Below are 25129 nucleotides of genomic sequence, written 5' to 3'. Positions count from 1 at the left end.
GGTGCTTGGTAACGTGGAAACATACGAGTGAGCTGGATTCTCCAATCTGCAGGGCAGAAACTGGATGAAAGATGTTTAGAGGTAGGGGTGGGAAGCTTGGAGCTGCCCCTCTCCTTCCATCCCGGGATGTCTTGGGATTGGGGTGGTCATTCTATGACCACTTCACATTGGCTCAGTGGAGATCGACCCCACACACCCCAGAGGAGCCTCACCCACTGCTCAAGGGAGAGCCGAGGAAATGACATGCTTGCCGACTGCACGGACACTTCCTGTTGGTGCACCACATCCCTAAAATGTGACATAGGCTGTGGGTGAAGCAGGTAACATCAGAGATTTACAGACACGCCTATATTCCACAAAGAGCGTAAGGATAAAAACCAAAAACGCATGCAGTTGTACTGTATGTCAGCCAACTTTTTCTGTAAAGCATCGAAGAATAAATCTTTTCCGGCTGAATGTCTCTGTTGCCACTACTGCAACTCTGTTGCAACCCTGCCTTTGCATCATGAACACAGCCACTGACAAGAGGTCAAGGAATGGTGTCCATGTTCAATAAAACTTTCTTTATGGATATCAGAATTTGAATTTCAGATAATTTTAATGTGTTTGGAAATGTCTTTTTTCCTTAAGCTATTTTAACAACATTAAAACCATTCTTAGCTCATGGGACATAAAAAATAGGCAGCAGGTCACCCAAGGGCCACCTTGGTGCCAAGTTTGCCAAGCCGTACTCTGTAGAGCAGGAAAAATGAGGAACAATCTCCACATATTATTCAAAAATGGGTAATTTTATGTAGAGATAATATCTAATACTATCCTTTTGTTTGTCAGTTGCTTAATGCAAATTAAAATTTAGCCATTTGGAGGATGCGACATTTGCTGATAGTAAGGATTAGGTGGCATTGAAAATCTCTTGGGCAGAGATTAATTGTGAACGATTCTTTGGACCACACTCCCCACTTCCTCCAGGTCCTGTTTTATGTTTTCCACACAGAGCCCAGATGAACTTTTAATATTTAGGAATCCACACTCAGTCATTTGTTTTCCTTCTTGAAACACTCCTGTGACTTGCCCTTGCCTGTAGTTAGAATAAGATGCAAATGCCTTATCCTGTCCAGCCATACCAATCTCCAGTCTTAGAGTTCTTCAGGGCCTTTGCACCAGCTATCCCTTTAGGCTGAAACACACCTTCCCCAGCATGGCTGATCCTTCTTGAGAACTCAGAACTCAGCTTAAATGTCGCCTTCTTAGAGAGGCTCATCCATGGTCACCTAGACCAACGCAGTTCTTACCCTACTCAGATTCTATCATCAGATTCTCCCTGGTTTTATTTTCCTCATAGAACTGGTCTCTATCTGAATTATCTGGCAAATTAATTGGTTTACCGTTTTCTTTGGAATAAGTAAACCTTCAATAAGTAAACCCACCAAAAGATAAGCTCCCTTAGAACCCCAGGTGATTTCTGTCTAATCACTGCTGTCTCCATTCATCGAGTAATGCCCAGTATTCGGTATTATACATCATGTATTTGCTGAATGAATACAGGAAGGAAATGGTTTGGGGTGTGTTATAGAATAGTATGTTTGGAACTGTGCTGGTCTTTTACCCCAGTTGGGAATGAGGGTGACTGTGTATGATGGGCCGGAATGGGGTGGGAGAGAGTAGGCTATGGCTTTGAGAAATGGGCAAGGACCACATCTTGAAGCAGGCATTGGGTCATGCTGAGGTGACTGCACTTCATTTTGAAGGCAGTCGGGGAGCCACAGAAGGGTTTTAAGCAGCCATGGAATAAAATAGTTGAGTGTATTTATTGGAATGTTCACATTGGAAAAATAAAGAGTTATTCTTGTATTCTCCATTACACTGCTAAGGACGGTAAAGATCAAGGAGTAAACAGACACATTCCTCAATTTAAATGAGCATGGAAAGATGCCAAAACAATCCAAACTCGCTGCAAACTTTACAGTCCATCTACCTGCATCCTCTACTTTCTTTTTGAGCTAGGAGGCCTTGAAGTAGCATTTGACATATTTTTGAAGGACAAAACTAGGAGAAAAGATGCTCCTGGATTCATGATTTTTGGTGTTGTTTGACATAAAGAGGCCGTTCAAGGCTGGGCGTGGTGGCTCACCCCTGTAATCCCAGCACTCTGGGAGGCCGAAAATGGGTGGATCACTTGAGGTCATGAGTTCGAGACCAGCGTGGCCAACATGGTAAAACCCCATCTCTACTAAAATTACAAAAATTAGCCAAGTGTGGTGGCATGCACCTGTAATCCCAGCTACTTGGGAGGATGAGGCAGGAGAATCACCTGAATCTGGGAGGTGGAGGTTGCAGTGAGCCAAGATTGCGGCACTGCATTCCAGCCTGGGTGACAGAGAGACACTTGGTTAAAAAAAAAAGAAAGAAAGAAGAAAGAAAGAAAGAAAGAGAGAGAGAGAGAGAGAGAGAAGAAAGAAAGAAAGAAAAGAAAGAAAGAAAGAAAGAAGGAGAAAGAGAGAGAAAGAAAGAAAAAAGAAAGAAAGAAAGAAAAAAGAAACTGTTCATCAGGTTAATCTTCAGTCTGAAAAATGAAAATGAGGATGTGGAATTTTTAAAAATGTGGTTTAACTTTATGCTTGCAGTTCAACTTCCAGTGGCCTGGTCCAACCACGGAAATGAGATTTCTGCACGAGATAAGTCTCTCTCAAAATGTGCCAGCACTCAAGTGGAAGCTGTTTAAAATTTTGAAAAACATTGGAAGAGTTTCTTTTTTCCTATTTACAAATCTGTCTCCTTTCTTCCATGATTCTTCATACTTGAAACAGAAAATCATTAACTTCCATATACCTTCTTTTTCATGAATCCATGGAGGAAGGTGAAAAAAAACACCCCTTTAAAAGCCAGAAGCCAGACCTGCCCTCAAAGTAAGAGAGAAAATGGAAGTTTGAGGCTGTTTGAGGAATGTGTCGGCACTGAGACCCATGCTCCCTGATAGAGGTCTGCGTGGACAATGGCTGTTTCACGGGTACCCTTCAGCTGCCTTTTCATTTGCTTTAAGATGTTGAAGTTTGTGATGTCTGAGACTACCTTTCTTTTAGGAAGAGACAGGAAAATTTATTAACTGCCCACTGAGATCTCTGTTTGCATAGTTAGATAACAATTTAAAAATCTTTAAGACCACAAAGTAACAGTATGTTATGTTTGGAACATGTGGGTGCTCACCATCCAGAACTTTGTGTTTGTTTGCAACGCGAATTTCCTTTTCATTCATTATCTCTACTATCCTCAGAGGCTCTCTATGTGGTAGTGTGCATCTAAAGGGGACTATCTCAGACCTCAAATCTCTCTATGAAGATGTTCTAGCCTACCTTTCTTTGCTCCCAAGTGTCAATATCTCCTTATGAAAGGCAAACCAAGATTAAGGGTGATTTTTAAGAACTGCATCTTTTGTGCTAATAGAGTCCTGTCTTTGCCATTGGTTGATTTCAATTGCTTGGAAGCTTTCAGTTAGAAATGGCTGAGGGAGGAAGTGCTCTGTGAGTCGAGGTAAGGCAGTGGTCAGAAACCCGGACATTGACAGGCACATGAATACCAGCTGGAACCAGGCTGTGTCCTGGGCCTCCTCCCAGTCGCCAGTGGCCACTGACTCACTAAGCTTCTGATCTTTCAACTTGAGGGGGCCCTGGGGTACTTTCTATTATTGGATGTGAACTCCTGCTGCAGAGACTGAGATGTAGGGTGGCCACAGGGAGGGCTGGACTCCCTGAATCTACAGAGAAAGACAGCGACCCAATCTGTAGGGCCCTCCTGAATCTAGACGGCTTGAGAAGAGAAGACTTACTGAAAAGTCATCACTGGGGAAGAACAGGAGATCTTGAAGAGGATCATTCCGGTAGGTCTTTTCAAGTTCTTCAATGACAGTCTCATAATCCAAAGGCTCGAGAAGCCTAGGCTTTTCTTGCTGTAGGAAAAGAAAATATGGTATTAATCACTGACATATACCATCTCCGTTTTCTATGCCTGGTTGGATTTCATCTCTTAGTTATCATTGAGGCTTTGACACTGCACAATCCTTCCAATGCAGTCACAGAGACTCCAGGAATGTAGGGCAAAGCCACGTAACTATTATTTCCAGATTTGAAATAATATGAGAAAATCCTAAAATACCTGATATCTCCCTCAGAAATGCAAACTGTTCTTATTAAGTCCCCAAGGTTCACGATACCCAGCCCTATCACATCCTCAGAATAGATGTTTATGTACATTTTTGTCAACAGGAAGAAAGGCCTTCTGCTTACTTGCTATGGTATTATGATAATTATCATCATTTCTTCTGAATTAGATACTTCCTTGTGAGTTCTGCTTGGGTCAATTCGAAAATGTTGGCACCTTGCTAGCAATCAAAGTATCACAGGCGGTCTTGGTTGTCATGAACACATGGATCCTGTGTCAGGATTAATTGCTTGGCTCTGAGCCTCTTTGTCTCTACAGAGACAAGCTAGGTCATTTTCTAATAGAACGGAATGACAGGACTATTATGGATGCAGTGTGGTGAAAATGGATAAGTCTGAAAAAATAGCCCGATAATCACATTGCATTAGATTCCTGAAGCCAAGAGGGAATGCGCTCCCTTCAAAGAAGCCTCCCGTAGTGCCAAAAATAAAAATAGAGGGAGAAATGTGACTGTTTCATTATAGGGTTGATGTGTTTGCTCCATTTGTGTTTCACTATAGGGTTGATGTGTTTGCTCCAGTTGTACAGAACTCATATGGTGAGAAAAATGGACCCTCTCCTGCTGCAAAACACAACGAAATCCAAAACAGAAAACCAAAAACACAATCTGAGTCCTCTAACCCTTTTGATGAAGCATTTATGCAACCTAAGTGAAAAGCGGTAGTCCTCTGGGTTATTTTGGGACTCCTAGAGATTTGAGTGGTTCTTATGAAATTTGAACACTAAAGTGATCTCATAAGTGAAAAAAATTATTTTTCTTTTTCACATAAGTGACATCAATAGATACCTTCCCACCCAAACTCTTCCTTCCCCACACTCACACGTGCCACCCTTCCTCATTCTGCAAAGCACACAGATAGCTTTGACTCCTAAGGCTATTTTTGGAAGAGCTCTTCTGATAAAGCCCTAGAAACTTTCATTGACATTTTAATAAATGCTAATGGGCTTCTCAAAGTAGCAGTCAATATATATTTTGATAATTTTCCAAATATAAAAATATAAAACAAAATGTGAACATAGTGGGCCAATGGCAAGGATCATCATATACTCTCTACATCAGAAAAAAAAGAAAAAAACCCAGCTCACTTCACAAATGCTTAAGGAAACTAAGGGTAATGCCAGGTGAATATTCTATCCAGAAGGTCCTTCCAGAAAGGTGGCTAGTTTAGTAAAAAAGAAATACCCCACGCAATATTTGGAGAAAAGAAATTCAGTTGATCAACATATTTAATGAAAGAGCTGTGAGACCTGAGTATTTTGAGGCAGAAAATACAGAGATGCTATGGCAAGTCTTGGGTAGTGAAAAAAGTCTTTCTGGAATCGCTACCTTTTGATATTATTCTATTTAGACTTATTTTAAGTTCCAATTCCTTATTTCCCAGGCAAAGGTTAATTCCAAAGATTATAGATTGACAGGTCAAAAGGCAAACGCATGTTTCAGATGTTTGGTTTGCCACCCACATTTATTTTCTTTTTAATTGGCTTGTCTTTAAGTCATGGTATTTCACTCCAGTTTAGCTGTAGGCCTCAGTAGTCTTTATCTTACCCTGCAGCATATTACTTTTATATTACCAACTGCCCCCACAGGCCTTCAAGTCTGAAACAGTTGGCTTATTCTGAAACCTGTTTTTCCCCCCTATTGAGTGTGTAGGTATCAAATGTAGCAAACGAAACAAAATGTACAGTAAAACCCTTTCAGGAAGCTCTTACATCTGCCTTAGCTTTGGTTGGTTGTTTATGTCCCTAAGAGTTCTTCAGCTGAAGTATATGATGCCCTTTGGTACTTAGAGCAATAGCCCATGATGTGGCTAATAATACTTTTATCTTCTCCCTCCTCATACCAAAATGAGTAGGGATATGAGAGTGTGGTTTTAGTGTGTATTGTCATTCATAGGTTTAAAGGCAAATGACATATGGATGTTTTGAGAGGGCTTCTGTAATCGGGTTCTCACTATCTTTTAAATATTATCACCCATTAGTCCCGAAATCCAGCATTATTTAAGGCGTTGGAGACAAGAAGATCTTTCAAAGAAGATCTTTTACTGGGACCCCAATGTTACCTAAAATCAATCCCACCTAAATTGGTACAATAGGCAAATCCGAGTTCCCAAGTCACAGGTTATGAATAAAACCACAGAGAAACTAAATCCTAACTCTCCTTAATATACCCACATAAAACATATGGCCTGCAAGCATCTGAAGACATAATTTCAGGTATTCATTTCAGGCTATGACATCAATTAATGAATGATATTTATTAGGCCTTTCCTGTTTAGGATATTGCACTGGGGTTATTTTGACATGGGACTGCAAAATCCAGCAGGTCTACTTCATGTAATTTACTAAGTTTTGGCCTCTGGAGGAATAGATTGGTGAAGTTCAATCTTCCCAGTGTATTTGTTGATCATTGTGTAACATTCAAGATATTCAATGCATCACAACTTTGAGGACGTAAAGTTTAAAAAGAAATAGCAATGATATATTCCATAGTGTCTAGAGCCTGGGATTAGGCCAAAGTTGTCATAGATGCTTTACATATCTGTAATGGCGAGAATCCGGGCTATATAACCAGTAGTTCTCTCTGGAGCAAGGGAGCTGCCTGCTCGGTGTAAAGAGACAGATGTATATAAGGATGGTGGGATCAGTTAATTTCTCGCTACTGCTCCTTGCAGAGACATTGAGTGAAACTGGTGACTGAGCAGCATTGATTTACAGCTTTAACAAGGGTTGGGTTGTCTCTCTTGAATTTAATGTGCTTGTTTCTTTTGGAAATGCACCAACGGGGATAAGGTATGTGCCAAGATTACTCTGAATTGGCTTGGATTTTTATAGTGCTTTTTACTCTTTCTCTCTTTCTCTCAAATGAGTAATGAATTTCATTAGCTGTTCTAAAGTCACTCTGCATGGGAAAAGGCACCCACCAGTACCTGTTATTATGCATCAGGGCTGGTGTTGCACCACAGTGGTAAGAGGCCCTATTCTTCTTACAGAGAATTAAGAGATTTGTTTGATCTAGTTCCCCAAATCCACAGCTTTCCTCCAAATCAACTTCACAGCAGAAGAATAGGCTCCTGTCACAAAAACAAATGCTTGCTTCCCATCTACCTGATTTCACTACTGAATGCCAAGATGATTATCTAAGCCCCAAGGTGGTAAAACAGTCATCTTTGTAATAGTCTGGGCTACCCAGGGCATCTCTTTGAAACAAGCAAGAACAAAGTATTCCACTACAAATATCTGAATTATTTTCATCACTATAATTCAAGACCAAATGGATGAAGAAATGACATTGAAGAAAATAAGCATTTGAAGTATGTAACACTGAAAATTACATGGCTAAATTACCAACCTTCATATTCCTCCAGAATGGAAGTACAATCTAACTGAAACATAAGCTAGACTACCCAGCCTTATTTTGGAAAAATCCAAAGTATAAAGGAGAGCGTGAGTATAGGTTTTCTATGTTAAGATGCAACAGAGCGTTAACATATACCCTAGTGCCAGAATTCCTGGGATTCCAGTTTTGGCATTGCCACTTATGAGCTATGGAACTTCAGGCATGGTAATTAAAATCCCCATGCATTAATTTCTCCATCTGTAAAATGGTTTAGTAGGTGCTGCCTCACAGGATTAAATGAGATAATACTTTTTAAACACCTAGAAAAGCCCACACCTATAATCCTCATTACCCGAGTGTTAATAGATAAAGGCTATGAGTTTCTAATGTTTACTAGTCAGGGATTTAAAGCATTAGTATTGTAAATTTAATGTCTACAAAGAGCAAATAGTAATCACTCAATAAATATTTGTTAAATAAATAAATTTATAGTATGTCATCCAGATCCAATAATTCCTTTTCTGGGATTCTATCTTAAAGAAACAAGCACACATATAACCCAAGATTTACACAAGGATGTCTTTACAATATTATCTTTGTAACAAGATGGAGAAAATATAGTCACCCTAATCCAAAGGTATAAGGGAGAAAGGTAGGCTAGTGGCGGTTATACCCAATCAGTGAAGACTCCAGACTCCAGAGCTGCTGTTCCAAACAAACGGTTTATCTTTTTCAGAGAACTGTGTATGGTGGAGATAGGCTTAATGCTGTGATGCGCTTTGGGAAGGACATTGGAACTAGGGTAGGGGTTGGCATAAATCCGTGAATAACTATTAGTACATGCTATAAATAATGGTGCAGTGCATGCCATAAATTTACTGAACGCTTCAATTCTTCAGCAAAGTTAGCGAACTCACAACATTTCGCATATTAATTGGCTTTTCTTTTTGGAAAACACCAAGTGGCTGGAGTTCATGATCAAGATGGCAAGCACTGGTACAAAAGGAAAGATAAAGAAAGGGCACTCGCTACCCCAGAAGGAAAGAGGTTTCGGTTACCTTGACAGTGGTTCTAGATTCATAGCTATTATGACACTAGAGTTTGAGCTCAGAATACCTATATCTCTAAGGGATATTGTAAGGGCACAAACTAGCTAAAAATGGGAAACAGTAAATCATCGCGGATAAGAAATAATTAGGAAATTATGGTACATTCATCCTAAGAAACAACACATACCCATTGAAACTAAATTTTTTAAAGTTTGTAATAAAAAGCAAAATTGCTTATGTATTATTGTTCAATAAAGTGGTACTAAATATAATACAACAGAATAATCACACAAGATTTAAGAAATTTAAAGAGAAAAGATTAGAGATATGGATCCTAACATTATCAGTTGTGATATTTAGGATTTTGCCATTTTGATTTTTCTGCATTCTCCAAATTTCTACAATGAACATGTATTGCGTTCCTCGTGGTGAGAAAATGAACTTGGTTTCCCAAAACTATCATGTGTTCATGGAAACACTGGGGAGTTATTTGATTTTAAAATTGTTTACCCTTTGAAAATCCACCAGAGAGGGAGCCTAGAAAAATCACAGTGAGACTTCCCATAGAAGTTCAACCACTAACAGTTTCAAGTAATTAAGAAAAGATACACAAAACCCTGGGGAAAGGAGGCCAGGGAAAATAATTACAGATTATATATGTGGTTCTAGAAGCTAATGTCAGCAAAAAGGAGATGTGCAATTAGCAATTTAATAACCAAAATATTTTTCACCTCTGTAGGGAACCATCAACATCTGGTAACTTAAATACTCATGTGTATTGGTCATTGTCACAAAGGATTAGAAATCAGAATCTCTAGTTGGAAGTTCAGGATCTCTCACCTACCAGCTATGTAACTTCGACAAGTCATTTGCAACAGCCGATATTGGGATGAATGGGGAAAGGGCAGTGTTGCTGCAAAGATCAAGTAGATAAAGTATGAAAAGTGGTAAGTGAACCACTGAATATCAGACAAATGTAGATTTGTTTATATTTGAAGATGATTGAAAATTACCCTACATGTTTTACCCAAGAAACGTATGCCAATCAGCTAATCAAACCAACTACGATGAATTCTTCATGTACCAGGAATTGTCCTCTATGCTTTCATATTTATTATTTAAATTTTCTTAAAATAAACTCAGAAAATTAATGATTCTATTGGAGGCAAAAAACGTAGTCATAAGGAAGAGTACTCGGATAAAAAAAGGACAGCTTCTCTTTCCAGCATCTCCTGAGTGAAGTCGGGCTACTCTGTCCCTCACAGGAAAAAGGAAAGCAATCTACCTGATTATGCATATCAGCAAATGAAAGTGACTTTGAAATTCTAGCTTTGTTTTCCTTGAGAAATGGCCTAGAAAATATTTTCATGTATTTATACTTGCAGATCAAAAGAGAAGGATTACATTTAGGATTGGTTTAATATTAAACTCATTAGCTTTGCAAATAGAAAAATCTAAAGAACAATCAATGTTGCAGATACTTTAAATATCTTTCTGTAGCTGTGACCTACACAGATACAAGGTGAGCTTGTCAGCACTGGGGAGCTCATCAGGAAAAGGACTGGTGGAACGAGGAAGAGAGAACATCTCTGTGGCAAATCCCTCGTGACTGAGGACCGCATCTTTGGCATCTACATTCTGAGTGTAATTAGGGAGCCATGTCTTGGTTATTCACCATTGGGGTTGCTCTAGTTTTGTCCACCTGAAGTAGTTATTCTTGGTTCTCTTTTTCAGAAAACCTAGTCTTTTCAAGAAACACTACGAAAAGAGCGTTCCCCACTTCCTTTGAGAAGTTTTATGTTCTTTCTGTGACACGTGGTAGATCCTGTGATGCCATTTGGAACTCCCTCTTCCTCAGCCAGTGCTGTTGTTCCCATGTATCTGAACCTTTATTCTATTTTCAATATTCATAACAGAATTAATCCTATATCTGAATGGCTTCTTTAGTTTTCAAAACTATTCATACTGATTAAGGACACAGAAAAACTAACAAAAAATAGATATTTAGTTTGGTACCAATACAGTAGGCTCTATTAGAGTGCCACATGCTAATTATTTTTCAGTTTTCTTCACATCTTGACATACGGACAAGCAAATCACTCACAGTGATGATTCATGGGGTCTTTTGAGAGATCCTCCAAAAATTTCAATCTTGACATCTCCAAAACAAATGAGAAGCAACATAGCTTTTAACTAATTTCAATGTTATATCAAGATAACTGATTAGATTTCTTAGAAGAAATAGAAGATCTAAATGACACATGGATTCTTTAGGCCTTAACTTAATCCAGGACCCTTTGACCTTAATGTAATTGGAATGAAGCCAACTTCCACGCCACTTGTATTTAAAACAAATGAGAAGATCGGAGAAAGTCCATACAGCTGGATCCACGGCTGCAGCTATCAGCCTGGGCCATGTAACAGATTTAATTTAGCCTTTCATCAGAGGGAGTTCCCCTGGAGAACCTCTCAAATGTTTGAGCTTCAGAAAACAAGGCGCTTTTTCCTACCAAAAAGGAAATGATTAAGTAAAGAATAAGCCATCTTATACTAACCCTTTAACCTTCTGTCTGTCTTGAACCACACAGTTTCATGAAAATGGAAAAACACCAGTCAAATCAAAGTTAACAACTGTGCAGCTGGGCAAACTCAGATTAAGCTGAATTTGGAAATGGTTCCCTTGGTAACAAAGACAGACACAGATCTCACAAGAAATCAATCAGCAGTAACTCTTGGAATGTCTTAGTCCATTTCAGTGACATAAAGCAGGTGAAAGTCAGTAAAGTATAAAATGTTTTGCAGATATAAGGGATGACTGTATTGTTACATTCAATACACATATTATAGTTAGAAAAATCAGAATTTTCTATTTTGTTAACCCTTAATTTCATTAGGGCAAGAAAGGACACAAATGAGCTTTACAGGATTTGTGATGTAAGGTGCACTTTCAAACTAAATTTGGATCGTTGAAGTCTTATTTTCTTTTTAAAGAAATCTGACCATGTATATCTCTTGTGAGCATGTTAAAATTCACATATTTTTGTACAGCAAAGAAACATAAAATTTAAAAGTGGCTGCTTCTCTGTATTTGTAAAGAAGTAGAAAATATCCAAGAAGATATAAATCAACTAAATTACATGTCTCATTTAGTTTTCTAGAAACACTTGAATCATAATAAATATCATTAAAAATACATCACAACCCAATTACAAGGCTGCCTGACACAAGGGAAATTAATGCCTTGGAGTAAACTGTGGAGAATTTTAGATTCATTTATATGAAGCCTGTGATGAGAGCTGTCACCAGGTTAACCTCAGATACTATCTTATTAGTTTAATAATCACAAAACATTCACTCACAGGTCAAGTGTTGTACATGCACACACATGTCACACATACAAATGTAAATAGTTTTGTCAACAACAGGCATTTTATAATTTCAATATGTCTTCCCATAATGACAGACCATTTTTAAATTTCCTTTCCTACCTGTGGCTACTTGAAGTTGAATATGCATAGTGGATATTTGTTGTCTTTTGGCCTATGTAGCACTCATCCTACTTTCTTTTAGTACTAGCATGTTAATTTCCTTTTGGGGACTTACTTCTTTCCACATTCCCATAAGAAGCAGCCTTGGTGGATCTGACTAATTAAAGGGTCCTGATTTTCTGGCATCAAGGGCGTGTGACCCATTAAATTCTTTCCTGCCGAACTCTGAATCTTGAGTGGAAGGATGCAAAAGTAGATAAAAGGATTGGAATTGTTTCATTTCTGGGGCTACACTCCCACAAGACTTTCCATTAGTTCCAGTCATCAAGATCACCCATTTCCCACTGTCCTGAGCTTCTCTAAGTCCATTCCTGGTTCTTTTCTGAGCCCATCTCTCCACCTTTCCTTCTGTCCCCTTCTCTGGACTGTGTTTGTTCACTGGAGTAGGTTTCTAGTGCTTGCAACTAGAGGAATCTAATGAGATATAATACAAGGAATAGTGCCGACAATAAGGGACTATTATTTCCTCAATTTTTATGTTTATTTGGATTTGAATGGTCTTAAAGGACGACCTCTTTTAGCCAATGACTCCTGTCTTTGAGGTGTGGAAATTTAGGTTTGGTAAACTCCTGAATTACCAACGCAACCCAACATTGTCTAATTCTGTGAAAAGTACATCAGGTATCAAGCATCCCAAAAATGGGGGCTTAAGAAGCTTCCTGCTTCTCCAGGGAGACACATTCAGTGCAGCCCTGATCTCTAATTTTCCATTAAGCCTTACTCATTCAACCCATCACTCTCCTGTAACACCAGAACATCTGGAAGCCAAAAGATGAGTTTAAGACCCCGTTTACCTTCAGTGACGATAGTCACATACTATAATTTTGCTCTCTGTAGGAGGTGTCTGGTTGTGTTGGAAGTTCTGGCAAACCCCTGTAATATACAACAGATCAGACATACCTAAGCTAGCAATGGTTTAGGTATGTCTCATCTGTTGTATATCATAGGGGTTTCACCTTTCTTCCTCCCCCCATTTTCATCGTACAAGTCACATTTACTATATTTATTATACTAAAACTAATTCATATGTGTTTTCTTGTAGAAATAACAGTCACACCAAATAATTGATAATAATGGTAACAATATGCACTACCATTTTAAAATAAATTACCCTGTAAATGCCAATAATGGTTATTGTTTTTCTACTACCACTATCATAATCAATGGCAAAGACCATAATCAGTATGTAATATCTTCTCTCACTGAATACCCACATCAACCCTGGAAAAGATCACTGCTGCTTTTTTTTTTTTTTGATGAGGAAGCTTGGATTTTGAAGACTTCAACAACTTGGCTGCAAGTTGACAGGAGAATTGATATTCTAACCAGCTCAGTTTGAAGCCTGTAGTCCACTCCACTCCACTCCACTAGCAAAGAACATAGCCTTGCAGAACAGAGAACAGAAAACAGAAATGCTTTTTCTTCACCCCTGTTGGGAGGATTCTGGAATAGAGCTGTGATTTGGCGTACTATTTCTGCTCCCGAGTTTCTGCAGCAAACACAAGAGAAGGCTGGGGCTGGTATAATAAGGTCACCAGGCACCTCAGGGGAACAAAGTAGTAGGGAAAGAGGACCAGGCCAGGCCTGGTGGCTCAGGCCAGGTGTGGTAGCTCACGCCTGTAATCCCAGAACATTGGAAGGCCAAGGCAGGTGGATCACTTGAGGTCAGGAGTGCGAGACCAGCCCGGCCAACATGGTGAAACCACATCTCTACTAAAAATACAAAAATTAGCCAGGGGTGGTGGCGTGCGCCTGCAATCCCAGCTACTCAAGGGACTGAGGCAGGAGAATCGCTTGAACCCAGGAGGTGGCAGTTGCAGTGAGCTGAGATCTTGTCACTGTAATCCAGCCTGGGCAACAGAGTGAGCCTCCATCTCAAAAAAAAAAAAAAAAAAAAAAAAATTAATAGGAGGGAAAGAAAATGAAAAGGTAGCTTTAAGGAACCATATAATGAATGTTATTAGTGCGTATGTCAACATCCACAATGAAAATTACCACCAATTGAGGGAATCTTTAAAATAAAAAAGTTTTGTACCACTGCCACCTTCCAGGAAATAAAGGGTTGCTGGGATCATGACCGTCCTTACTATTCCTGTTAGAACTCCTCTTTTCTAACAAACAGTCCTGCCCATGCTCAGAAGCTTGGCTCACTTCTGATTTAACTCTTCTCCCTCCCTCACAGTCAGCTGCTAGGGAAAGGAAGACCATTCTTAGTTAAATTACAGGTACCCCTCCCACTTCCATTTTAGAGGCAGCTTCTCTGCAGCTCCCTGGCACATGAGCTAACTGTTCCTGTTGCAGCCCGCACCCAGGTCCTCTCATCTGTGTTCACCTGGATTCTCAGGTGGACCAAGTTTCAATGCTCACTTCTCCATTTCTTGAATTCACATCCCCTGGTTACTCCTGCTTCTTCGCATTCTTCAACTTGTCCATATACAACATTCATTCCTGCTTTCCTTAGTGTTTCAAACCTGATTCAGCCTTGTTTCATTGTTCCTAGAACCAAAATCCTGGCTCCTGGAACCCCATCCATTGTTTCTTTCAGCTAACTGGCTCGTTTCACAACAGCCTAAATAAGCAACGCCCTATGAATGGTTGTACAAAACAAAGAGATAGCACCTAACGAAGCACAGATCACCAGTGAGGGAGGCTCCTCACATTAACATGGAAGATTCAAGAAGAAAAAACTGACTTGAATGATAATAGTACAGTATGATATAAAATAATGTATATTAGAGATATGTTAAAGCTATTCAGATTAGATCCTCTACATAGAGTTTTCATTTTTATTTTCCTATTAAAGTGCTAATAGGTACTTTAAAGATGAGAGGATGAATTTTCATGGGTATCCAGTTTTCCAAATACTTTGAAACCCTGCAGATTAATGACCCGTAAACCAGTAACAACTTAAAAACAACAAATCATATTTATTTAAATATATTTGTATATTTTTATGACTGTGCAGATGATTGATATAGTAATTCAACTTAATTCTGTTTTTAATCTTTCTAAATTAGGACACACAAGTTAGGAAGGAAATGATCTCTTTATTGACTTCCTTTGTACCAGAGATCATACTGAAGAATTTTAGTATAAAAAAGAATAAAATAAAAATAGAAAGGCAGTTAAAAAGAAAACCATCAGCGGCAGATCGCCACACACATTTCAGAAATTAAGGGAAGTAGTTCTGCTTGATGATCTAACACGTCAGGTTCACCCTTTCCTTAAGCTTTTCTCATAACACAATGTAGTCTCTCAATTGTATGTTGTTTGTGATAGGTGGCATTTCTCAGACAATACATTTGAAAATTAGATTAATAAGGGAAACTTTCAAAAGAACTAAAAATTCTACATAAAATATAGAGCTTCAAATAGCATTTGAAAAAAAACCCAGAATATACAGAATAGTCAACCTGGGTCAAGAGGGTATAAAATTTGGGTTGCATAATTCTTAGGAAGTCACAGAGCTCTGGATAGGTATTCGAGATTACTGTAAAATTAAACCATTTCTAAATGTTCTTTAGATTAAGAAATGACTTGAGTTCAAGATCTACATAATCATTACAAAAACAGATATGATAAGTATATGCAAAAATCACTTTTTTCCTCTTTCACTACAATTTTTGAGTATATCCAAAATTTAAAAGAAGTTACTGCTTTCTTCCTTAACTTTAGATCTCATCTTCATTTGTTGGGTGTTTTGTCAACTGAATTGCTCCTTCCCTTATCACTATTTGAATGAATAGGCTCTGAAACCAGTCTAGGGATCTTGGTGTGTATGTATATATATGTGTGTATATATATATATATATATTTTTTTTTTTTTTGAGACGGAGTCTTGCTCTGTCACCCAGGCTGGAGTGCAGTGGCACGATCTTGGCTCACTGCAACCTCTGCCTCCTGCATTCAAGCGATTCTCCTGCCTCAGCCTCCTGAGTAGCTGGGACTACAGGTACGTGCCACCACACCCGGCTAATTTTTTGTATTTTTAGTCGAGACGGGGTATCACCATGTTAGTCAGGATGGTCTCCATCTCCTGACCTTGTGATCTGGCTGCCTCGGCCTCCCAAAGTGCTGGCCATCACGCCTGGCCGTTTTAGATTTTAGAAAGCTTAGATGAATGTACTGGGCACAGTACAATCAGGCTGTGAGTGGGTTTCAGCTAAACTGGGCTTCGGCTGGGTAGAAAAAAACCATGGTGTTTCTGAAATAAACTGTATCAACACATAGAAAGATCTGGGACCCCAAGCTCTCAGCTTAATGCAGTTCAGAAGCCTGTCTCCTGGGTGGTTCTGTTATCAAAGAAAAGCATGACCTGTAGTCCAGTGACTTCAATTGCTAAAGTGACTAGAAAGATAATTTCAGTGTCCCTTTTCCCTTGTCCTTGGAAATGGAAATATGTTACTTAGTTTTAGTAATACTGCACGACACTTGTAACTTTGGCAACACTTGTAACCTGGTTTGAACAGTGTTCAAACCATGTTCAGAATGCACAGTACCAAACTGTATTCTAATCAACAATCTTAACACAGGGTAGGTATTATTATGAGCATTTTACAGAGAAGGAAACTGAGGTTCACAGTGATTTAAGTAACTTGCCCAAGGTCGTATAGATGGCAGGTGAGAGCGGCAGGGAGAATGACCCCCTCAAGATACCTATTTCAAATCCTAGTGTCTAATTACTCGTTTCACTTTCATTGCATTCCAAAATGAAAAGTACATCTCAGGATAATACTTAAGGATGGATCAAACAATCCCACACTCAATACAAGAGACAACCTGTGAAAGTAGATATGCCTATCTTAGGCAGACCAAAAGCAGGCAACTGTAGCAGGAACGTCCCCAGTGCCTTCTGTCCTCGAAGAAAGCTAATCACTGTATGAATGATCTTAATTAAATTTGAATGCATTGCTAACTGAATGCTGTGGGAAAATACTGCGTCCTTACTGGCTGCTCTTCCCATAGTACTCAGTGCAATACGTTCAAATTCAATTAAGATAATTCATAGAGTGATTAGTTTCATTATATGGTGAGACTCTGGGGACTGTCCTCTTGCCAACCCTGTATGTGTGGTCTGGGTAAGATAGACATGTGCTTCTGTGCATTGTGTCTTTTAGTGGACACAAGAAGTAACTCTCAGGGTGACATAATCCATGGTACTTCTAAATTTCATTGAGATAAAAACAGTAGGGAAATTATGTTTTGGGGACAAGACTCAAGTTAAAAATAATCTCAAACCAGGCAATATTTTGAAACAGTTATCCTCCTTAACAGGCTGACGAGGCTTTTTTGGAGTCAGTAGGGAAGACATATCTGACCAGTGGGGAGGAAGTGGTTAGGTCCAGGCTCTCATTTCTGACCAATGGGGAGAAAGAGGTCAGGTCCAGGACTCTGCATACTCCAGCTATGAAATACCCAGTGGAAAAATTAGAGCTACATTAATGGGAACAAGGCTAGGGGCTCAAATGCATGTATTCACCAATGGCAGACACACACTCCTGAGATAGAAACGGAACAAACAACACAGTACCAACCCTCTGAGCAGACCTCTAATAAACTCTATTCGTATCAAGTTACCGTCAACTAATTGTTAGTGTAAAGAGGGCCTCTTTTCATTGAGAGGCAATGTACTTACTCATATTTATAAAGAGCCTATATATAAGTGCACACGTGCATAGTTTATATATATATAATTTATATATTTATATAAAAAATTTATATATAATTTATATATATATTTTTTTTGAAAAGCCATCTCTGTTTCTATACTAAAGATGTTTCTATGAACAAAAAGATCTTTCACCCCTAGAACTGTGGTTTTCATATGGGTGATCAGTGATCACCCTTCCCAGAGACATTTAGCAATGTTTGGAGATGTTCTTGGTCGTCACAACTGGAGAGGGATTGCCACTAGCATTAAGTGGATAGAAGCCAGGAATTTGCTAACCATCCTACACGGTACAGGACAGCCCTCCACAGAAAAGAATTCTCAGACCCCAAACGACAGTCGCGCTGAGGTTGAGAAACCCTGCTCTGAAGAAGGCAAACAAAGCCAGACCCACCCGGTAAAATGAATATTCTTCTAAAATAAGCTACCCAGGAATATTGCTGTAGCCATTTAACATACAAAGTGGGCCCTTCACTTTACATGAAAGTCACTAAAGTGCTCTAGCAGTCAGCTCTGATATTCAACTGTCAGTAGTTTATACAGCTGTAAAGCTCTATACATTCTACAGTTTATAGATCTGTAAAGTTCTGTAATAAGTACAGGTTTTCAAGCTCTCATTTTGTTTGAAACAACAAGGCAGAAATATTTTTAACAGCAAAACAAAATCAAATCTTTTTAACTTTTAAAACCTTTAAAAGTATCACTTTTTAAAGTCCTCCTTAGCTCTATTAATCAAATGCTTATTTACTTTTTCTTTCATATTTTGGATTGCTCTTTCTAAGAATTTTAAAATAAATAATTAGTGGCATACGATAAAATGGCGCAATGATGATTTTTTAAAAACACAACTATATACATGTCATCAACTGGATTCTTAGGCAATTAGAGGCTTTTCTTTAAAAAAGAGAATAACTTCTTCAGAAATTTTAATTTGTACCATAATATTAAGATAACCTTAAATTCCAAATATAGTAATTTCTAATGATTAAATTCTCTATCAATATATTTTAAAAGAGTTATATGTGGTTTGAGAACAACGTGACTTCAAAAATAATGATGCAAGTAAAAGAGAATATTTAGGACCCAAATGGAATCTTCTGTTCCATATAAGACTTCACCCACCAGCCTGTGTTAGAATACCACTGTAGAGCTAATCATTTTTGAAAGAAAGGATTGAAGGAAAGATGGAAAGCAAAACATTGACATTTGGATACCTACAGAACTAAATCTGTGAATTTCTTCTTGGTTTACTCTCCTCACTGTTCGTCTCTTCTTCCAAAATTCACTGGGCTCCCGTTTAAAAACCTTTCCTCGAAAGCTCATCGTATTGCTGTAATTTGAGTCACAAAATATTTTAAAATATCAGTGTCGTTAAACTGTTTTCTTCTGAAGCGTCACCAGGCTGAATAAATCTTTCTTCTTGGTAAAAAGGGAAATGCTCATGCTACGTGAATGTAACTCAACAGAAAGGAAAGGAAAGCTGTCAAGTTACCACTTCCTGTGAGTAACTAACTACCAGCTGTTCAGATACTGCTTTTGTGCATATATCCTCCCTCTTCACCTGCAATAAAGCAACACAAAATGACTTTGGACGTTTAAGAGAATTGCTCACAGCTAAATAAACCATATGATGTAAAACCACCCAGGGAACCAAATCAAGATTGAATTGAACAGTTAATTGACAACAGGGCTCCATGGCTGTCAAAACAGCTACCCAAACTTTATAATTCCAGCTAGACCCCAAAAGTCAACTGTAATAATATGGCTGAGGTCTGAGAATTGTTGTTAAAGCAGTTGCTCTTGTTAAGTGTAGACTAAATAAGTGATCTTCCAAGGGGAATTCCCGAAGTGATTGCTCAGGGAACAAGAAGAAGACATCAGAATGTTTTGTATATTGGCTATCTAAATAAAGAAATTATGCTTGACTATTATTTAATAGAATACACACAGACATGCGCTCCTTGAATCTGTATGTCAAATAGTTACAAAGAGTTACGGAGTTAGTTCCCTCATCTTTAGATCTTCAAGCCCTTCCTCTGGGGCTATTTTATTTAAAAGTGCAGTTCTCCCCTGTAACCCACCCGGATGCTCTTTCTTGTTTTGATTTTCTCCACCACAGTCACTGACATGGAACACAACTGTACAGTTTGTTTATTTGTTTTACTCGGGGTCCGTCTTCCTCTACCAGGCTGTACGTTCCATGAGCATGTGATTTCGTTTCCTTCACTGGGTCCTTAGTGATTAGAACACCCGGCACTCAAAAGGCTTTCAGTACAGATTAGTTAAAGGTATGTTTAATAAAGAATAAATGAGGGATTTACATTTATTATGCTTAACAATGAACCTAGTCTCATATATATATTGTGTTTTGAAATACCAACTATTGATAAAAGCTATGTAATTGATAAATAGATATATAATATAGGAGTATGTTCTGTCTTTTCTACTAGGTGAGACAGAAATATTTGGAGGCCACAGGACTAGGCTGTTCTCTTTTCCCCAGCAATAATTAGATTTAGTTGATAGACACACATGTACCCCAGGCCGGAGCCATGCACCCATCTCTACCTTGTCATGCAGTCATTTGCGCCAGACAGGGAAAAAGGGATTCTGATTATTCCTGTCTTAGCACAGAGACTGAGAAGACCTTCTTTTGAAACCAATCAGAAAACTAGCATAATGCTATAAAATGACAGCTGGGGAGATAAATTATATCATTACTTTGTAACTGGCTTAGTTAGGCAAACTAAGGATTCCACCAAGCGGAAGTCTGTTGATCCCCAGTCATTCGATATTTAGAAATTCCACCATATGTCTTCAGTGCTAAACAGATTTCACCCTCGAAGTAACTCTCTGACATCTGACAGACGAACAGGTACATTATAGTACATACAGAATCTTCAGATTTATTATTTTTTCCTTATATGGTGTTATGAGAGTGTGACTCTGGATCACCTGATTTCCTGGGGTCAGATTATGTGTGTATGTTGATGGCTAAAAATAGTATTTTACAATCCCTTTTAGATCATGAGCTCATTTGAAAATCTGATAAAAGCTATGAACCCACTCATCAGAAAAATATAAGCACTCAGAAAATGTGCTTGCATGGTCAAGGGTCACAAACTTCTGAAAACCATCTGTGGATCCATTCAGCAGCGGTGCCTTAAATTTCTGAGTCACAGTTTTAGAAGATGAGCATACTGTCTTATAACAAAGCATTGAATAATCTTGAGACACTCTTAAGTGACTTTCTGTCTGTCTAATATTTGCATCTATTTTGTCCTCTATTCCTCTTTAGGCGCCACAGTTCTTTATCCTAAAGTTCCTCCCACTTTTCAACTTCTGCAATACGAGAATGACTCATTTCTCCATTTCCTCAGCTGCTAATCATAGCTTCCTGAAATATTGGCAAAAAGAGGCATCACCCGGCAGCATATGAGGATGTTAGATAGACAGAGTCTGTGTTGATGCAAAGGAGGGGAAAATCCAGCAGCATGGGGTGGAGTGTTCCATGGGATGACACCGTTGGGCCCTCTATGGGCTTTCTTCTTCTTGTTTCTAGACCAAGCCTGTTTCTCAACCATACTATGAGACACTCCACCCCATTCCAACACTTTTCTTTTCTGCTTTAGTTTTAGAAACATATAGTTAATCAAAAGTCCTAGCTAGGACAATGGTCAAGAACCAGTAATAAGGAGCAATCAGATTTGTTGGCTTAGTTACAAGGAGATGCCTCCAAGTTCATTAGAAAAGAAATCCAAGACCAATAAATCATCAGAATTTATTCAGTACTGTACTCAAGACATCACTGAACTTCGTGAGAAAAATAAAACATCTTTCCTAGTTTTAAGAAGCTTGTGGCCGGGCGCGGTGGCTCACGCCTGTAATCCCAGCACTTCGGGAGGCCGAGGCGGGTGGATCACGAGGTCGGGAGATCGAGACCATCCTGGCTAACACGGTGAAACCCCCGTCTCTACTAAAAATACAAAAAATTAGCCGGGTGAGGTGGTGGGCGCCTGTAGTCCCAGCTACTCGGGAGGCTGAGGCAGGAGAATGGCGTGAACCCGGGAGGCGGAGCTTGCAGTGAGCCGAGATCGCGCCACTGCACTCCAGCCTGGGCGACAAAGCGAGACTCCGTCTCAAACAAAAAAAAAAAAAAAAAAAAAGAAGAAGCTTGTATCCTACAGAGGAGTTCACTAGAGTTTGAAGGAGTCTGGGTAAGCTTTATAGAAAAGATATCTCTAAGGTAGGCTTTGAATAACAGGTGGGAATCAAAGAGACGAATGCAGAGGAAAGCATCCTACTGGAAAGGAGATGTAGCAGAGGGGACACATCAAGGTAGAATGTTTCAAATTATAGAATCATCTGTGATTCAAATCCTGGATCCATCACTTCCTAACTGTGTGTCCTTTGGCCAATCACTCACCCTTTCCAGCCCTCAGTTTTCTCATCTGTAAAATAGGGATAGCACAGTCACTATCTTATAGGTTTCTGGTGAGGATAAATAAAATGACATCTTAAAAATATCAGTGCATTGCCTTGCCTGCTACATAGTATGCATAACTATTAAGTTACAACAAAGGCAAAAAGGCAGGCCAAAGCAGAATATTTAAGAAAGAATTAGAAATTTGCCTGTCTACACTCCAGGGTTAAATAGGAGAGGAGAGAGAGAATCAATTGAAGGTAGAAGTCAGGAGCTAGTTCATGGAAGGCTTTGAATGCCAAGATAAGGAAAATTTTCCACTGTATCCTGAAATCATGAGGAACCGCTAAAGGATTTTTGAATCATAATTACAATAGTGCTTTAGAAAGATTCATTCAGTAGCTACATGCAGGCTGGATTGTAGAGAATTTGATCTAGAGATGGTGTGCATTAATCTAGATATTAACATAGGGTGGTAGAAGACAGAGAAGTAGGCAACAGAAACATAACCATAAATTTCAGGGAGATTACAAAGATGTAGCAGTAAAATAAAAAATGAGAGCTGAAATTTATTGAGCAAGTACTATGTGCTGGATGCTGGTCTAAATTTTTTGTGGAACCTTATTTGAACCATCCAACAACCCTATGAGGTAAGTATTGTTATCATTGTTAGCACCATTCCAGTTTTACAGAGGAATATTTGGGATCTGGAGAAATTAAGCTATTGGCCCAAAGTCAATAGCAGAGCTGGGATGTAAACCCAGGGGGTCCAGTTCCTGAGCCCACCGTCTTAGCCAGAAGGGAAGTTCAAAGATGCCAGGAGGTTTCTGACTGGCCATGAAGGAGATGGATTATATGAGTGAGGGAAAAAGGGTGGTAAGAAGGGAGGGTTCCCCCCTTTATTTAATGTGCAATGCTGATTTAGACATGTTGAATATTGCATCCAGAAGATCATCAAAAGGGAAAGTTCAGCTGTTATAAGTGTGCCTAGAACTTAGGAAAAAGTTAGGACTGGAGACGTGGAACAGAAAGTCATGAAAAGAACTAAATTTAAAAGTCTAAAAGTAAACTGAATTTTTGGAGAACAGAGTCACAGAATTAAGAACACACAGTCTTGAAGTTCCTTTACATATGGTAGATGGAGGGCAATTCAGGAAATACTGAGAAGGCAAAGAGATAAAAGGGGAAACTACAGAGGCATTACAGAGCCTCAATGTCCTGGACAGGTGAGGTTAAGGAAGGTGGTGCATGGCACCTGGACCGAGATGCATGTAGGGCCTGGCAATGTCTAAAAAAGATTCAATGTGAGAGAGAGACAGGCTGAAAAATAAGGAGCTTGCAGTTTTGGATCTAGACATACTTGTGCTTAGATCTTCAGCTGTCTTTTAGGTAACCTCCAGCAAGGTATTTGACTTATCTCTGCCTAACTCTTATATGTAAGAATAGAGCCATTAGTAGAGCTTGTAGGGTTGCTATGAAACAATATATGTTAGTCCCTGGAGTTGAGAACAAAATACATATATGTGTATGTATAATGGCTAAGATTCCTATATGTGTATATACGTAAACTATTGTATGTGTATATATACTATTATATGTGTATATGTAACTATTATGTGTATATTATACACATTATACTAAAACTATATATACACAAACTATACACAAAATATAATACATATATTATACACTATTATATCTGTATACGTAAAGTATTATATGTGTATATATGTAAACTATTGTATATACATATATATGCATGCATATATATATATGTACATACAAAATGCACAATCTCACACATTCTTATATAGGATTCAAAGTCTGGTCCCGTGGCGTCCAGTCAGAAAGTAAGTTTGCCATTTTCAATAGGGAAGTCTAGATGTTTGGAAATTAAGTAAGATGGGACACTTAACCATGATTTAGAGACGTGGGAATTTGAATGCAAAGATGTCAGAAACCTAAGAAAAAGTTCTGGCAATCTGTGTTAGTTTTCTATTGCCACTGTACCAAATTGCCACACATGTAGTGGCTTAAATCAACCTCCATTTATGATCTGTTTTCACGGGTCAGAAATCTGCATCCAGCACAGCTCAGCTGAGTCTCTGCTTGGAGAACCACAAGACTTAAACTTAAGTGTCAACAGGGTGGTGTCCCTTTCTGGAGGCTCTAGGGGAGAAGCTGTTGTCAGGCACATGCAAGGTTGTTGGCAAAATTTATTCCTTACAGTTACAGGACTGAGGTGGCCGTTTCTTTTCTGTCTGTCAGCCAGGGGTCATTCTTAGCTTTTAGAGGCCACCCACATCCCCTGACTCAAGAACTCTTTCTAAACCAGAAATAGCCGGTTGAATCCCTCACACTTTGAATCTAACTTCTCCTTTTGCCTCATCTTCTTCTGTATCTCTCTGCTGTAGCCAGGGAAAAAAGCCTTGGCTTTCAGGGCCTCACGTGATTAGACCAGAACAATCCAGTATCATTTCTCTGCTTTAAGGCCACCTGATGATCAACCTTAATTTACAACTGCAAAGTCCCTTCACAGCTGTACGAAGATTCATGTTTGAATGATCAGGGAGTCTGGAGGGGACATCTTTAAAATACCATCTATTACAGTCTTATTCTTCAATTTTGTATGCGTGTGTTTTCATTTTAACATCAAAGATGTACTGAGAAGAAGGTGTAGACAAGAAAGACACTTGGCCTTTGGTTGTGGTTTCCACTGACCACGGAGGTCCAGGTTACAATGGGTCTAAGAAATGAGTGGGAGGAAATGGAAAATTGGCTTCTAGATCATTTACTGGAAAATACTGGCAGTGAAATCAAGATGAGAAGTCGAAACAAAGGAGAGAAGTCGAATGGAACAGGAGAGCTCGACGAAGTTGGAAGAAAAAA

At 38.9% G+C, this 25129-nt stretch overlaps 1 protein-coding gene across 8 annotated transcripts in view; it reads right to left on the bottom strand.

The window, feature by feature from the left end:
- DOCK10 (dedicator of cytokinesis 10) overlaps nucleotides 1–25129 on the bottom strand; it is a 1376581-nt gene that overhangs the window by 171320 nt on the left and 1180132 nt on the right. For 6 of the 8 annotated variants that reach the window (XM_050752140.1, XM_050752144.1, XM_050752143.1 and 3 more), the window contains one exon: nucleotides 3824–3943. In XM_050752140.1, coding sequence (XP_050608097.1) covers nucleotides 3824–3943 — 120 coding nt within the window. Of the gene's footprint in view, nucleotides 1–3823; nucleotides 3944–19035; nucleotides 20215–25129 lie in introns of those variants that run through there. The other 2 variants (XM_050752141.1, XM_050752142.1) reach the window with 2 other exon arrangements.

This window comes from Macaca thibetana, chromosome 12 (genome assembly GCF_024542745.1).
Source record: "Macaca thibetana thibetana isolate TM-01 chromosome 12, ASM2454274v1, whole genome shotgun sequence".
Classification (NCBI taxonomy): Eukaryota; Metazoa; Chordata; class Mammalia; order Primates; family Cercopithecidae; genus Macaca; species Macaca thibetana.
The sequence above is the reverse complement of the archived record's forward strand: the minus strand, read 5'-3'. Positions and strand labels throughout refer to the sequence as shown.